Source organism: Lepidochelys kempii, chromosome 4 (genome assembly GCF_965140265.1).
Source record: "Lepidochelys kempii isolate rLepKem1 chromosome 4, rLepKem1.hap2, whole genome shotgun sequence".
Classification (NCBI taxonomy): Eukaryota; Metazoa; Chordata; order Testudines; family Cheloniidae; genus Lepidochelys; species Lepidochelys kempii.
The window spans coordinates 123,027,791-123,044,373 of NC_133259.1; the positions used below are offsets into that span (position 1 = coordinate 123,027,791).

Below are 16,583 nucleotides of genomic sequence, written 5' to 3' on the forward strand. Positions count from 1 at the left end.
GCTGAGCATCTCCATGGATGATGGGGAAAGGGTATTAGTTTAGGTGGATTATGTTATATTCAATTGGAGACATAGGTCCATTTTTGTGTATGTATGTTATCAAATAAATTTTGAACATGAAACTAGAGCAACAGATAAACATGGTGATGCTTAGTTTATATGTTTACATCACCGCAAAGTGTACTGGGCACTTTCAGTACAAATAAGACAAAAGCTCTGCCTCAAAGAGCTTCTAATTTAATTTTATAGTGACACAGCCAGGGGCTAACACACAATGCACGGAAGGAGTGAGGAAGGACAAAGCTTATAGTAATAAGATTATATGCATGCCCTGATGGTTCTGTTAATGTACTAAAAAGGGGGGTGGGAGTTTAGTTGTTTGGGAAGTTTTGGATTAATTAACTTACTTCTTGTAGGAGGCCTGGCAGCAGGAGTGAGTTTTAAGGAGGGATTGAAAGAAAAGTAGCTAAATAAATAAAGCTTGCTTCCAGTGATGGGCTTGGAGAGGTTGGGGGTTTATTTGGGGGGCCAGAAACAGGGATTCAGGTAAGATTTCTTTCAGGAGGGGTTAAACAGGCCACTTCACCTTGAATGGTCCCTTAGACCATGTGCTAACTACTTATGCTCAACTAGCTGTGACACTCTACCTTTCCCAGCCCCGAAGAAGAGCTCTGTGTAGCTCGAAGGCTTGTCTCTCTCTCACCAACAGAAGTTGGTCCAATAAAAGATATTACCTCACCCTCCTTGTCTCTCTACAGCTTGTCTCTCTAAACATAACTCAGTAATTTCTAATGCTTTCACTTCTTTCCCTTTTCATACTTACAATATATACACAGGTTTGCAGAGGGCAAAGAAAACAGGGCTCCCGTAGTGCATGAGCACTGACCCTGTGGAGAACTTAGAAGACATTTTTGATGTGTACAAAAGTTGACTTGTTCAATAGTGTGTTGCTTTGTGACACCACTAACTAGCTCAGTGACATCTGAGTGCCATGTACATTCCTATGGTGGACGTACTTTCTCTAAGAAAAGCTACACTGCACAGTGATAGTGAATGAAAATTTGATTCCTCCTTCCCCTAGTCACACTGAACTTTTAGGTTAGCCTATTGTCAAGATCTCATTCAAACAGAAACAAGGTACCTTTGGGTGTGGGATTACCTGTTTTTCTAGTAGTTTTATTGTCCTTTTCCCTTTGTACACAACATGCATTTAGATTGGTAAAACAATAGCTATTTCTACATGTGCTGGCATACAGTGGGAGCGCTAAGTGGGTAGTGACAGTGTATGATTTAATTCAAGGATACCTACATTTTCTCCAACCAAGTCGACAGCTTCCCAGGAGACAAGGAGTCCTGTTTAGGGCCAAATTCAGTCCAGATATAAGCAGGTGTAGTAACACCATTGAAATCCACAGTTACAAATTGGCTGAATTTGGTCCAAATTTGCATTATAAATAAACAGAATGGATTGCAGCTACCATTACCTTTAATATGGCGATACAGCCTGCAGAGACTACAGATTCCAGCATGCAACGCTCTGTCTTGATATGATCAATCAGTCAAGCCACAATAGTAGCACCTTCCTACTGGAGAAAACAAGCATAAGACAGACAACCACACTCCACCCCACCATCTCATAAAGAAACTCCCCACCTGCTTGCCTCACTACACTGGGGCTTACATGCTTGCAATATGTACTCCACACAGCTGTCCATATTACATCCAGCAGCATTTTTAAAACCAGCTGAACAGGTGACACTCTTTGGCTCTTCTCCAGTGTTCAGTTCAGCGTGTCGGCAGTTACACAGTCACACAGAGTTCTCTTTTCCACTTGAAGAAGCAGTGTTTCTGTCTGCAAGGAAGGGGGAAAGAAAAAAGCAACATCAAAAAATGAGCGTCAGAATTCTACAACTAATTAGCTCCTAAAGAAAAGTCTGTTTTATTTATGTCACAAGAGATACCAGTTTGGTTCTACATGATGAGGCTTAAGAATAATAACCAGACATATTGTTTAGTTATAGATGGTAGTTAAGCCTTTGGCTATTAAATTAGCATAATAGTATGGCAACACTTCCTGTGATGATCTGAAAAAATATAGGAACCTGGTACACTCTAGGTTTTATTTATTTACTTTCACATTAAAAACTCTAATGTATACGAGAGGTGTTAAAAAATTATTGTGAATTTTAAAATAATTTGTGTTTATAATGACCCCATTTAATGTAGTGCCCTGAGTGTCATAGCAGGTTGAGGGGAAGTGTGTGGGGACAAGACAGTGTTTTTGTATAAATATTTAACGGAGGTGGTGGATTTGGGGATGATGAAATATTTTATTTATCCAAGATGCAGCATATGGGAGGACTTTAAAATCAGAATTTTGTGTTTATTTCAGAGGGGGAACAGACAATGAAAAGAATCGGGAGTAGAGCTGGGCAAATAACTGCATTTTCAGTGACCATTTCTGATGACCAGTCCAGGCTCTGGAGAGGCAAATGCTCTAGTGCAGAGTTTCTCAAACTGGGGTCCACGGACCCCTGAGGGTCCGTGAGGGTACTCCAGGGGGTCCGCGGGTCCAGCCGATCAACTCCTCCCCCTCCCACCCTCAACTCCTGCATGCCGGGGACCAGCTGTTCTCCAGCATGCAGGAAGCGCTAGGAGGGAAGGGGAGGGGGTAGAAAGAGGCGGGGAAGAGGAGGGGCAGGGGTGGAGCAAGGGTGGGAAGAGATGGGGCAGAGTGGGGCCTTGGGGGAAGGGGTGGAGTGGCGGCAGGACCTGGGTCTATGGCAAAATTTTAAAACAAAATGGGGGTCCTCGGGTTACTAAAGTTTGAGAACCACTACTCTAGTGGGCACAGATTTTTCTGCCCATTCCTCCCAAGTGTCCTTCTGCTCTGTCCCCTCCAACCTGTCCCCATCCCAGTCTAGTCTCTTTCCCCACCCTTGGCTCTTTCTTCCAATCCCAGTCTCCACTCCTCAGGCTTCTCATCCCAGTCCTGTCTCCTTGCCTAGTAAGTCCTAAACTCCCAATCCCAGAATCCCCCACTCCCAATCTCTCCTCCTCCCCACATCCAGTCCCTCTCTCCTTGCACAGCCAGTCCCAGTTTTCCTCTCCCCACCCCCCAACTCCTTGACTCCAGTCTCCTTGTACAACCATTCTCAGTTCTCCCCTCCTGGCTCCTCCTCCTATCTGTCTCTCCCGTCCTTTCACCCTGGTTCCCACTTCCAGTCTACTCGCCCAGCCAGTGACAGCCTCTCCAAAGCCCCAGCTTCCTCTCCCAGTCTCCTAGCCTTCTCCCTGTCCCAGTCCTCCTCTCCCCTGCATCTAGTTCCCAGTCCCAGCTTCCCCATTCACCTAGTCCCAGCATCACAGGCATTGCCGTAAAGGGAGGAGCATGCTCAGCAAGGATAGAATCTTTGGAGATTTTAGCTGTTAAAATCAAAGGAGTCTCTGCTGAGCATGTGTGGATTGTGATTTTCAAAGGCTTCTAACATGGCCAAATTTGGGAGAATTTTCTTTGACTTCAGTGAATTGCCCATGTTACACAGGGAGTCAGTGGGAGAGCTAGGATTAGAACCAAAGTGTCCAGAGCACCCACCCTCTTCTCTAACCAATAAACATTTTCTCCTATATTAATCTTTTGCCAGTTGTTAAACCATTAAAATACAATTGTATTGTCTCTAATTCAGGGAATCACTAATATTGAGCCCTTCAGTTACTCTGAGTGGGAAAGTCTAATCAGACTTTTGCTAATCACTTAAAACCACTCAATCATCTACCTTTTAAATATCACCTTCACCTTACTCATGAAGGCTTGACTACGATAACCCAACAGCTTGCCAATGGTTTCTGAGCTAAGTCTCAAGGCTGCTTACAACATTTATATTTCTAGTGAAAATTTACAAACTCAGCCATGGCTAATGTTTTATTTTTATTTGCATGAGCACATCTAATTTGATATGCTTTGCATATGCTAATTTACCATGAATAGTTTAGAAATTAATAAAGAACAAATAGAGGTTTTGGTAGCTGTTAGTTGAGCATAATCATAAAACTGTTTACACACAAAATTAAATATCCCTAAAATTACACCTAAAAATTAAAGATGGGTTCCAACTGCTAAGTTAAGACCTGGATTTTGAGTCCATCAAAATGTATGGCTATACAGAGCGGAGGTTTTGTTTAGGCCCATTGTAGAGAGAAGAACACACTAAAAACTTTGGATCTGGATCCAGGTTCAGATTCTGAACCCAGCCAAATGTTCACGGTTGTTTAGAACCTGGTTTTTGATTAATTTATCCTAAATATTCATGGTCTCAGAACTCTTAACCTTTTAGAATAATGATAACACATCCAACATCTGATGGCTAAATTTAAAAAACACCCATTCGAATTTTGAACACGTGAATATCTGTTTTGCCAATATTTACATAGATAAATAGCCATCAATGCCAAGTTCATTTCAAAGCATCGATCAAGTTCAGCTAGTAATAAAAGAGTATATGGTCCATTCTCATAGTATTTTCTCCTGGGGAGAACTTTAGATTGGGGGTGGTGGTGGTTAAAAAGCAGCTAAAGGAGATGAGAGCTCAACTCCTTTCAATAGGAGCTGGGCATCTAGTTCCCCGAGGAGCTTTTAAAAGTCTCACCCTACAACAGAAAGTTATGAGAAGAGCTAATCGGGAATTCTTAAATGAAATGGGATTTCATCAGAAAATGTCATAAGAACATAAAAATGGCCATACTCGTTCAGACCAATGCTCCATCTAGCCCAGTATCCTGTCTTCTGACCCTGGCCAGTGCCAGATGCTTCAGAGGCAATGAACAGAACATGGAGTGATCCATTCCTTCTCGTCCAGTCCCAACTTCTGGCAGTCAGAGGGTTAGGGACACCCAGAGCAAGGGTTGCATCCCTGACCATCTTGGCTAGTAGGAATTGATGGACCTATCCTCCCTGAACTTACATAATTTGTTTTTGAACCCAGTTATACTTCTGGCCTTCTCAACATCCCTGGCAACAAGTTCCACAGGTTGACTTTGCATTGTGTGAAGAAGTTCTTCCTTGTGTTTATTTAAAACCTGCTGCCTATTAATTTCATTTGGTGACCCCTAGTTCTTGTGTTAGGTGATGGGGTAAATAACACTTCCCTATTCACTTTCTCCACACCGCTCATGATTTTATAGACCTCTTATCATATCCCCTCTTAGTCCTCTCTTTTCTCAGATGAACAGGCCCAGTCTTTTTAATCTCTCCTCACATGGAAGCTGTTCCATATCTCCAATAATTTTTGTTGCCCTTCTCTGCACCTTTTCAAATTCTAATTTTTGAGATGGAGTAACCAGAACTGTATGCAATATTCAAGGTGCAGGTGTACCATCGCTTTATATAGTGGCATTACGATATTTTCTCTTATTGTCCCTTTCCTAATGGTTCCTAACGTGACTGCTGCTGCACATTGAGCAGATATTTTCAAAGGACTATCCACAATGACTCCAACATCTCTTTCTTGAGTAGTAACAGCTAATTTAGATCCCATCATTGTGTATGTATAATCCGGATTATTTTTTCCAATGTGCCTTACATTGCACTTAACAACATTGAATTTCATATGCTATTTTGTTCCCCAGTCACCCAGTTTAATGAGATCCCTTTGTAACTCTTCCCAGTCAGCTTTCGACTTAACTATCTTGATAATTTTGTATCTCCAAATTTTGCCACCTCACCCTTCATCCCCTTTTTCCAGATCATCTATGAATACAGGGTATTTTGAACAGCACAGGTCCCACTACTGATCGTTTGGGGACTCCACTATTTATCTTTCTCCATTGTGAAAACCTACTCTTTTTATCCTATCCTTTAAGCAGTAACTGATCCATGAGAGGACCTTTCCTCTTACCCGATGATTGCTCACTTTGTTTGTGGGCCTTTGGTGTGAGACCTTGTCGAAGGCTTTCTGAAAGTCCAAGTACACTGTATTCACCTGATCACCCTTGTCCACAAGCTTGTTGACCCCCTCAAAGAATTCTAATAGATTGTTGAGGCATGATTTCCCTATACAAGAGCCAAAGTGACTCTTCCCCCAACATATTGTTTGCATCTATGTGTCTGATAAAGCTCTAGAAGTGATCCTGGCAATTACAGCCCAAAAAGCCTAACTGCAGTACCAGGCAAATTGATGGTAACTATAGTAAAGAGCAGATTTTTTTTTTAAAATCAGCATTACATGAGCAATGTTGATTTGCTAAAAACCAAAACTTTTTGCAGAAATATACCAGTTTTGACAGCAATGGTTTCCCAGATGGGATTTCTAGTCAAACCCAAAGAGCTTGCTCCCAGAATAACCAGTAACCTGACTCAAACCAGGGATTTGGACCCGGGTCTCCCATATGCCAAGTGAGTGCCCTAACCACCAAGCTATTGTCTATTCTACATGCATTGTCTCTGGTCTTCGTGAAAAGTTTCAAAATGTCTTGGTTTTGTCCGAATGTGAAACAGGAATTTTTTTTTTGATATCTCAGAAAGGTTCACAGGATAAGAAAACCTTTTCCCACCCACATCTAGTTATGAATTAGAGACGGAAAAGAGCCATAGGATCATCACATCAATCTCATCTACAAACTGAGTCTATTGTCTCAAGGTAGAGGATGTCTCTAATGAATATACCTGTGACCCTGGGAGCCCTTCAATGCCAACTAGCAGAGGGCCCACCATATTGTAACTCACACTGGGTCTCACACCCTCATTACCCCCAACACACTGTTGTCATAGTATGTATCTAAAAAGGTATCGTATGTAAACTGCTCACACCATGGTCCTGAAAATCATTGTGTCATCTATGTACAGGTTGTATGTATGTGCTGCAAACATGTTCTTAAAATGTATTTGGAAGGCAGTGCTTAAACCCAGCCTGCGCTAGAGAAAGAAATGTGTCTGACCTGCTTGATTACTGGCAGAGGACAATGAATGTATATTTACATATGTAGTAAATGAAGTTATCAAGCTAACACGCTGCAGCTTAATGAGCACACTGACAGATAGAGCCTGCACTCCAGGAATCCTTCCTGACTCTTAGAGCAGAGACAATGGACTTTAGGCAATAGAAGGGGAACAAAAAGGCAATTTGGTTATCCATCCCTTAGGGAGCAAAAGGAACAGCACCCTTTGATTCTGTGAACGTTGGGTTCCCTGACTTGGAGGGCTGATTAACTTGTGAATATGAAAACTGCTTAGGCAAAGACTATAATTTGCTAATCTTAAATTTTAGTCTCTAGAAAGACTGTTTAATTTTGTTTTCTTTGTAACCACCACTGTCTTCTTTTCTCTTGCTAAATCTCTGTTCTTTGTTAACAAATTTATTCTTGTTTTATTACAAAACCATCTCAGTGCTGCGTATTAAAGTGAAGTGTGAGTCTTCAGCTCACCTAACAGGCTGATGTGTCTGGTTTTTTGGAGGCAGCGAACCTAGAAATTTCTGCAAGTGTCCAGCAAGAGGGACTAGACACCGCAGGGAGACATCTCCGTGGAACTTGGGAACTGGGGTTCCCTGATCATTACCTGCAAAGCAAGGTTTAGACAGGCAGAGTTTTGAAGAGTTTGCTGGCAAGGCAGACAGGCTGGTGTGTCAGGGAGCTGGCACACAGCATAGCAGCAGGAAAGCTCTCACTCTTGCTAAGGCGGAGGGGTAGCACAGTGGCTCACAGTTCTGGGTGTCCTGAGCAGGACGTCACAATACCAACAAAGGTATCAATGGTTTATGGGATGGTATGGCAGCAATAGGAAGTAGATTAAGACAACTAATCGCATTATAAATAATCTGCCAAATATACATAACACACTAAAACAACTGGACATATCGATATGTAAACTATCACACTGAAACTTCTAGTAAGCACTAACTCGAGCTAGAGTGAACTAGTGAGCAGAGAGTTGAAAAGCTCCATAACTCATTAGCAATCTCCTGAGCCATTTAGTCCTCAACGACTATGAAATGCTTTAATGTTTTTTGAGAACATATAAAGAGAATTCCCAGTGGACGTTCCTAGTCCAAACATATTCAAGGATTCAGTCATTAGGATTTAAACAGACTCCCAAATTAAGATGGAGAAAGACAGAGGGTCTGGTTTTGTAAAAATATATCTCACAAAGTGATGTTCTCAAACTCAGCTATCATACCTACAATTGGGAAATACATGTCCTTGGCATTCATTTCAGCTGAAACCCTTCCCATCCCTCTTCATTTTCTCTCTGCCATTTGGGTAAAAATAGCTTCATGTAACTTTAATTTAAAAAACAAAAATAGGGGAAGGCTACATTCCCCCAACGTCAAGTGAATTTAGAGACCTGAGGGCTCAAGAATTCAGTTTTCTCTGCAGTCTCTCTCTCTCTCTTTTATTCAGCCTCACTTTTTCTTTGCCATAGTACCTGTGTCCATGACACTGTAGAACCCATAAGGGAAACTGCTAAGAATCTTTATTCACTATGGAGGTTTTTGAAGCAGTCCTGAGAAATCTCTGCAAAAAACCGGAGTTTGAAACCAGTTGGGCAGGTCAGATCTCCTTTTTATTCCTCTTTCAGAAATCTGAGTATCAGGGAATAATCAACTGATGCCGAGTGCTCTGCTTGCTGAAGAGGTTCAACTATACTTGTAACAGAAGGAAAGATGTACTGGTACATTTCAGCATGGCATGAATATGTAGTTTTGGCTTTAGTGATGCTCAGCAGATGTATTCATTAAGCAAATTTATTCATGGAGGAGTCTGACATACATTTGACTTGTATTTATTAAGCAGGTTTGTTTATAAGAATACATCTGCTGTGCACCAATTTGGCCCCACTGAAACACATATTTTTCCATAGTAAAATCTTCAGGGTATCTTCATCCCTGCAGCTGCCTTTTTATGTAAACATGATGGCTCAACTTTCAAAGGGTCCTCAGACCAATCTCTAAAAATGCCAATGTGCTTTTACGCTTCCAAACCTGTAAAATACATTTGCTTATATAAATCAGATGTCAGACAATATAATGCTCAAATTTTTAGAAGCTTCTTTTGAAAAATGTGCATGAATAGAAAACATAGAAAATGGAGAACTTACTAAGGGCTATGTACATTTTGATGTTGCATATGCAACAGTGGGGTATTTTATGTCTGCGAGACGATAAACCATGCACATTCGCTGGATTTAGGTAATTTAAATATCTTATATTTACATAGTATCTTTCATCCCAGAGTATTTAAATTGCACAACACAGCAATCATTTCACCTACCACTGAAAAGCAGCCACCTCTAGGGTGGAACATGGCAGATGTTTACCAGCAGATAGCAACACTGCACTACAGTTTAAGATAGGACTTGAAGAAGCTTCCAGGTTGTTTAAGGTGCAGCCCTAAGTGGAGTGTATTGCAATAGTGCAATATCAAGGTGGCAAAGATCACAGCAGCAAGGTTTGCATCTGAAAGAAACACTTTCAACATCCTAGCTAGGCAAAGACTAAAAAACCCTTCCTAGACACCACTACTGTTTAACGGCAGTTGGAGACAACAGTAGCCACAGATTGCAAGCCCCAGTGACAACAGGTAGACAAACACTCTCAATAAGAGGGGAAGGTACAATCCTTGGAATATTTTTTGATCATTTTTCCCCAGCCTACCAGCATCACTTCAGTCTTATCCAGAATGAGCTCCAGCCAACCAGCTCTCATCCATGACCCAACCCCAACCAGCTACTGGGCCAAGGGCTGGTAGCACTGACTGAGTTGGTGAGATAGAGCTAGGGACGGAGCGGGATGTCACCAAAATACTGAAAGCTGTGCAGGTCACAGCTCCTCACTAATCCTCTCAATGGGCTTATACGTTGAATAAGAGGGAGCTAGGGAACTCATGCTGTTATCCTGAGCAATGAACAGATATTGCCCAACATCATCCCTTAGAACAGTTACGTACAGTAGATTGATATTGCCAAAACAAAAATGTATCCATTTTACCCACTTCTAAGCAAAACAACTTTGTCATACAACAAAAAAGTCCAATGCCGCCTTACCCGTGTGTCTAGATTATACGCAGTCTTCTTTAAATCCTGCAAGGCCCTCTGCATGAATTCAAATGCATGGCAGTCAACACAGGGGCGACCTAGGGAAGAGTTTTAGTAGAAAGACATTCCTAAATGGCATGAAATAGTAATCAAAGGGGATGACTATGACTTTTTACGGAATCAGGCCCTTCCAAGAGACAACAAGGAAGTCAGCAACAGGAATTATTATTATTATTATTATTTAGTATATACATAGAACCATAGGTGAGGATGTGAGGACCTGAGACTTTGAATTTGACCCATTATTCCATGGGGAGCCATTGTAGTGAGCAGTGTACCGAGGTGCTCCTAGTTGCTGGTGTCGCTGAGGAGGAGGGCTGCTGCCCTCTGGACTAATTGAAGCATTTTTAAGGTTTGTGTTCTCTGATCTAAGTAATCCAAGCTGCAGGTCACAAGGATGTGGATGACCATGAGGGGGCCATTTAGGGATCTGGTGCAAAAACTGGGGATTGGTCCTGCTTTGAGCAGGGGGTCGGACTACACGATCTCCTGAGGTCCCTTCCAACCCTGATATTCTATGAAACCAAGGCCAGATCTTCATCCAACTAGAAACTATACACTATAAACATTAGTAATTCAGAGTTAGATAAAGCAATGGTACTAATATGCTCTAAAATCAACTATTATTGGCATTCCATATGCTCTCACTTGCCTCTTAATTTCTATGCATCTTTGATTACTTCACTGGGCGATTTGCTCAAATGAGAAGTTCAGGACGTGGGGCCAGTCAGCGCTCTGAAGTTGAGAAGAAACAAGGAAAGAACTAGAGTGAAGCAGCAGTGACCTTCAGCCTGTTGTGCAAACACTGTGACTGATTTCCACACACTTTTGACAAACCAGAGCGGGATCCTACAACATGAAGTCTGCCTGCTAATAAGGAAAGATGAATTTTCAGAGTCCTTTAGAAGTCTGCCTGCCTGAGAAAAGAAACACTCCAAACTATTCAGCTACAGTTGAATAAAAGGAGAAATGTATAAAAATATATTTAAAGACCTAATCTCTGAATGTTCTAGTATATTTCTTAGTCTAATTTTGTTATTAACTATTATTATTATTTAGTATATACATAGAACCATAGGTGAGGATGGCACTTTCCAGACAAATAAAATGATAGGTCCTTGTTCCAAGTAATTTATAATGTAAATTAGACTCATCACAGCTCAACGGATGTCTATACACAAAGGGAGGAGAATGGGAGGATGGAGATTGTGATCATGAAAGATTATGAGATGTGCTTATTATTATTTCGGTATCCTGTACATTCATTTTTTTAATTTCAGAGAATTTTTACTATGTTCGGTTTGGGGGTCAGTGCCCGGCACGAAGGCACGTGTGAGGGCATTGTTGGCGGAAAGAAGTGATCCTTCAGGATCCATATAAAGGTGGAGACTATAATTGCATGGAACACAGGACTGGAGAGGACGCTCCAAATGTAGGGGGTGGGGAACGGAGCGTCAAGGTGTGCCACACTAGCAGAGTACAGCATGAGAGCAGGGTAGGGGTAGGACTGAAGAAATGCAGGAAGATGCAGAGCAGTGAGGTGCCCTAGATGAGGGGATGGGGAGGACGAATGTGATCCAGAAGCTACTGGGGGACTGAGGGAGTATGTTACGAAGATTTTCATCTAGTGCAATGAATACACGAAGTATCCAGGACTGGTTGAATTAAGATGATCTTTAAAAACCTGTAAATGCTGCAGCATTAAATCTGAGTTATACTTATGTATCGTTATGAGATAACCTGTATACAGGGCAGTACATACTTTCAGCTGGGATTGTGGTTCCTGCTTCTTGGTTGGCTTTAATGGGCTCCATGGTGAGCAGCGCAACTACAAAAATCAAAGGAACCATGAAGACCACTCTTCTTAGGAGGTAAGGTGTCAGCATCCTGCTAATTGGTACTTCCTCCTTTATTAAGGGCAATAAACAAGTTAGTGAGAAACATTAAGTTCTGTAAAATAAACCCTTTGTGTCTGTAACATTCATGATAGTTACAAGACTGACAGTCCTGGAGATTAAATTCCTCTCTTTATCTACAGAACAGGTACAGCATGGACAGTGGCAGAGCCAAGTTCTTCACCCCACCCCACCCCACCCTTGTGCCTCAAACCTGGCCTAGAGGGACTTCTTGTAGGAATGAGATAGAAGTTCACTTGCCATGGCTCAGTCAGCCTCTGGCCTCTCTGCTGAGATTGCTAACTAGGGTGCCAGCTTTGTGATGCTGATACTTGTCCTATTCTACACAAACCCAAACCAGCAAGGGTTGGGTCATTGCTAACCCCTGGGAATTTGTGCAGCTCTGCTCCCAAGCTGACCTGCATTTGAACCTAGAGATGAAAAGTGCTCTCTCCCTCTCATTTTTAATGTACCATTTTTTCACATATACCTGAAAAAGTAAAATTAATTTTATAATTACTTTGCAACTAAACAAATCACATAAGCTGGTTTCACTCAGCTTCCTTCATGCAGGAGAGGAGGCTTTTCTTAAACCCCAACCCATAGAACCATAGGCAAAGTCTCTGGTCACAACTAAAACAAAATCAGCAGTTTCTTGACATGAATTATTCCCCCTTGTCTCTCCTCTGATCCCTGCTTGGTTTTCAAACCTCTACTTATTGTCATACATTTGTTCCTGTACATCAGAGATGGCCAAAGCATGGCCAGAAGTATTAGACAGCCTGACCCAAGGTTACCTCATCTGAATACAAAGGTGAAGCCTCTGAACACTATCAGCTCTTGTATGCAGGGTTTCATCTTGACCCAAGTAGATAAGTTGCTTAGGTCAAGATGGAGCATTGTATACTGGGACCAGTTGTTGTACATTCAAACACAGGCAAAGCGAAAAACTTACTCAGTTCTAAGCAGTAACAAAACTAAAATAAATTCCATATACAGAGAATGCAGATTCTCATTAGCAGAGCACAGGAAGGCAAGAGGATGAGTTGTCCGTTCTTTTTCTAATTTTTAAATATTAACACTGAGCAAAAATGTTGCATAAGAATGTTGAATCCTTGTGCTCTGAATGTGCTGCTGGAATACAGCATTATACAGTACAGTCTCCATTTCCCAGTCAGAAGAGGTGGTTTGCAACAGAAACATAAGGGAATAAACCTGCTGTTTAGACAACTGCAAGGCCACATTTACAAACCCTGCAACTGAGATGAATCTGCAAATTTTGCATGAACACCTGCTGCATATGCAAATTGGCAGCTGGGCCAGCAAAGGAGTACTGTTATGTGCAATCATCTGTGTTCCATGCACAAATCCCCAGTTGTACGTGTAAGTTTACAGTGGGCAGACTTGCACATAGTGCAGCCACAAACTCAGGGTTCCAGTTTCAGAAAAAAAAAAATGGGTCCCTTATGTAATTCTTTCAACACCAGAACTGAGAGACTGTGTGAATTTATTGATTCCCTTTGCCGGTCTTCATTATCTTCACTAACAAAGTAAAATTTAGTAAGAGCATTAACCGCACAAAAAAAGGGGGTGTTTTTTTTTAAATCAGTAGTGATCCAAGTGAAAAAGTCCAGTTAAATCCTAGTCCTTGCAACGAGATACAGCAAAATACAGAGAGTGTCCTCCTGAAACAGCAGATTAGGAGAGTGCCATTTACATCTAAAGTGCTTGTAGCTGCACAGGGGCATCATGAAGGGAGGCTAATTCCTATAAACTCATGCTGAAGCTTAAGCATCAGTGAGGCAAATGAAGCAGATGCTAAGCTAAACTTTTTCAGGGCACCTGAGACATGTTCAGTCCCAGCCCCAGCTCAGCTTTTTAATGAGCCCCCCTGTAAAAGAAACATTCCCATGGGGCATCAGTTATCTCACACCACACCGAAGTGACTGTTAGGTGTTTGAACAGAAACAGCTGTCTGTGCAGCATAATCACAACATGCTTTCAAGTGCTGTCTGCCTCTGCCTTTGCAGCCGACAGTCAATAAAAATCTGAGAGCATGGCCTGTTTGGAGTTTTATGAAACAAAAGTCACCCCATCCCTCAAATTATATATATATATTAGTACCTGATTTCTCTTGTGTTTGTGATGGTCTCTTTGGCATGGCCGCTGCAAACTGCCAACAGAACAAGAAAAAGCATCTCTGAGCATGTGCACTGCTTCTTTTTAACCTTCCCTGAAAGAGGTTATTACTATGGTGAAGGATCTTCCATAGCAACAGTGCAGTGCAGAGCAGTTCAGTACAGAGGCACAATTTAAAGAGGAACAGGCTATGTCTCAGTCTTAAGTGTGAAGTTTCTGTGTAAAGTTGTTAAGATTAGCTACACCTCCCCACTCAAGAGGGTTTGTCTGGCACGGCCAGTTAAAGGGTCTGTAATCACCCACCCAAGGCTGGTTCCCAGGAAGTTTCTCCAGATTTGCAATCCCAGCCACTGGATGGGAAGAGGCAGAAGAATTAGCAAGACTGAAGGCACTGAACGTTCCAGAGTAAGGACTTTATCCCTGCCTCCTTGCCCCAGAGCCAGCACCTTTGCTCCCCTCTCATATCCCTGGAGCCATACATGGGGATGCATTGCTTAATTTAGAACATTTACTTGCAGAATGTATCATGGTGATAGAAAGTTGTGGATTAAACACTTTTTTTAGATGTAAAATTAAGTTTCCTGGATTTCATCTTTGCCCTTTGTGCACATTTGCCCCATCATGAGACATCCACATGATGCGGCATGTTTGGCAGTCCCTGTTTCAAAAGGATGGGCATAGCAGAAGTGAGGGTCAGGACTGAGATGCACTAGCAGAGCTATGAAGGGAACATTTGCTGGCTATCAAACTTAAATATAAATTTGTAATTGTTGCTATCTACCCAAGCCAAACAAAAGAAGAAGAAGATTCCCAAGCCCCTAGCACCACCACTCCACAAAAAAAATCATCTTGCAGAGTTTTGACCCTGCAAAAGGGAGAAGAGCTAGAGATCCCATGAAGCCTACTAGGAACTATACTATTGATTTTATGTGGAAGGCACTCAGCTACTACGGACAGCAGTATGAAACCCTAAAATAGATAGAGTTTACAGTCTTAGACAAGCAACAAGCCAAATGAGGAAGCTGAGGAACAAAACATACAATAAACTTTTTTCTGTAATCCTCATCTATCCCAATTGGCTGATAAGCCACTGTTAGTGCAGTAAATTCAATTCATGTGAGCTTCATGGTAAATCTGGGTCTTGCAGAGGGATTTGAAGGAGAGGGGGGTGCCTTTACATCTTGCAGAGGGTATTCTATCAGTAAGGGGTAGTATGAGGAAAGCACAGGAGTGGTTGTGAGAGAAATAGCCAAAAGGGCAGGCTGGGGCTGACATAACTGCAGGGCAGAGATGGCAGGAGACAAGACCAGATGAGCAAGGAGGGGTAGAGAAGTGAAGAGCATGTTGAGTTTGGGATACAGACCAAAGAATCATCCCCGTAACCTTTATCCCAAAGCCTTCAGGCCAGCCCTGGGCATAGTAATATATTTCTAGTGGATGGGGTCTTTAGAGGTTAGACAGCAAAATATTGTTTTCCGGGCCAACACAAAAGCTATGGAGTCTGGTATGCAGTTCTCAGAGAGACAATCATTCTGACTTTGATTATTAATACCTGACAAATAAGCTACAAAGCATTGCTGAAATGATACAGGCTACACCTTCATCATTCTAGAAAACATTTTGTTATCAAGAACAGACTGCAGGAGATGCACTCCACCCCATTGTTGTACTGTGCATTGCCCCATTACTGTGATTTCTGCAGAATACTGTTTTTAGGCACTTAACCATTCAGTGAACCAAGAAAAATTCTCAGGCTTTGCACTGTTATCACTGGAACCCAGAATTGTCTGAAAGCCTTAAGCCCGGCAGTCTGATGGGTGAGTCTGCACACCAAAACATCAGAATGATCCCTCGGAAATTTGGAGTTGCCTGAGCTGGAGTTGCAGATACTTACAGCAGTTTAATAGCTTGAGACAGGATTTATGTTTCAAAATAATAGCAGGTCATTTAGAGGACAGACAGATTTTCAAAGTGAAAAGCCAGAACACTTGTCCCAGTGAAAGAGAATTTACAGACACTTTTTAGAGGGGGTTGAGATGTGCACAGGAGGGTTTGTCAGCTGTGTTATGACCAGGACATGGGCAGTCAGACCTAGTGGCTGGAGCAGGAGTCAGGCACTGGGAGAACAGAGTCCAAGACAGGCCAGAGGGTGAACCAAGAGTCAGGTGCTTGGAGGCAGGCAGGAGGTCAGAGTTGGGCACCAGGTTACAGACAGCAATCAAAGAGTGATGTCAAGGACAAACCAGGGTCGATCGCAAGCAAGGATCTGGAGCAAAAATGGGCAGGTAGTCTGAGTTGTTGCTCAGACAGCTTCCCAACCTGGCTTAAGTACTGTTATTGGCCAATCAGGGGCTGTGAGAGGGTGTCACTCAAGTCCTGCTGGGCGGTACTTCCTGCCAAGCCCAGCCTCACAGGGTCCTCCCATGAGAACTCAGCCTAAGCCTTCTATGGTGAGGGGGAGG

The 16,583-nt window shown here is 42.3% G+C and overlaps 1 protein-coding gene across 3 annotated transcripts in view; it reads right to left on the reverse strand.

Moving 5' to 3' along the window:
• Positions 1–1,155: 1,155 nt before the first annotated feature.
• LOC140910820 (NELL2-interacting cell ontogeny regulator 1-like) overlaps positions 1,156–16,583 on the reverse strand; it is a 33,127-nt gene continuing 17,699 nt past the window's right edge. For all 3 annotated transcript variants that reach the window (XM_073342738.1, XM_073342740.1, XM_073342739.1), the window contains exons 3-6: positions 14,107–14,155; positions 11,850–11,994; positions 10,037–10,125; positions 1,156–1,852 (exon numbers count right to left, since the gene is read on the reverse strand). In XM_073342738.1, the coding sequence (XP_073198839.1) occupies positions 1,781–1,852; positions 10,037–10,125; positions 11,850–11,994; positions 14,107–14,155 (355 nt within the window). In that variant the 3' untranslated portion in view covers positions 1,156–1,780. The remainder of the gene's footprint in view (positions 1,853–10,036; positions 10,126–11,849; positions 11,995–14,106; positions 14,156–16,583) is intronic.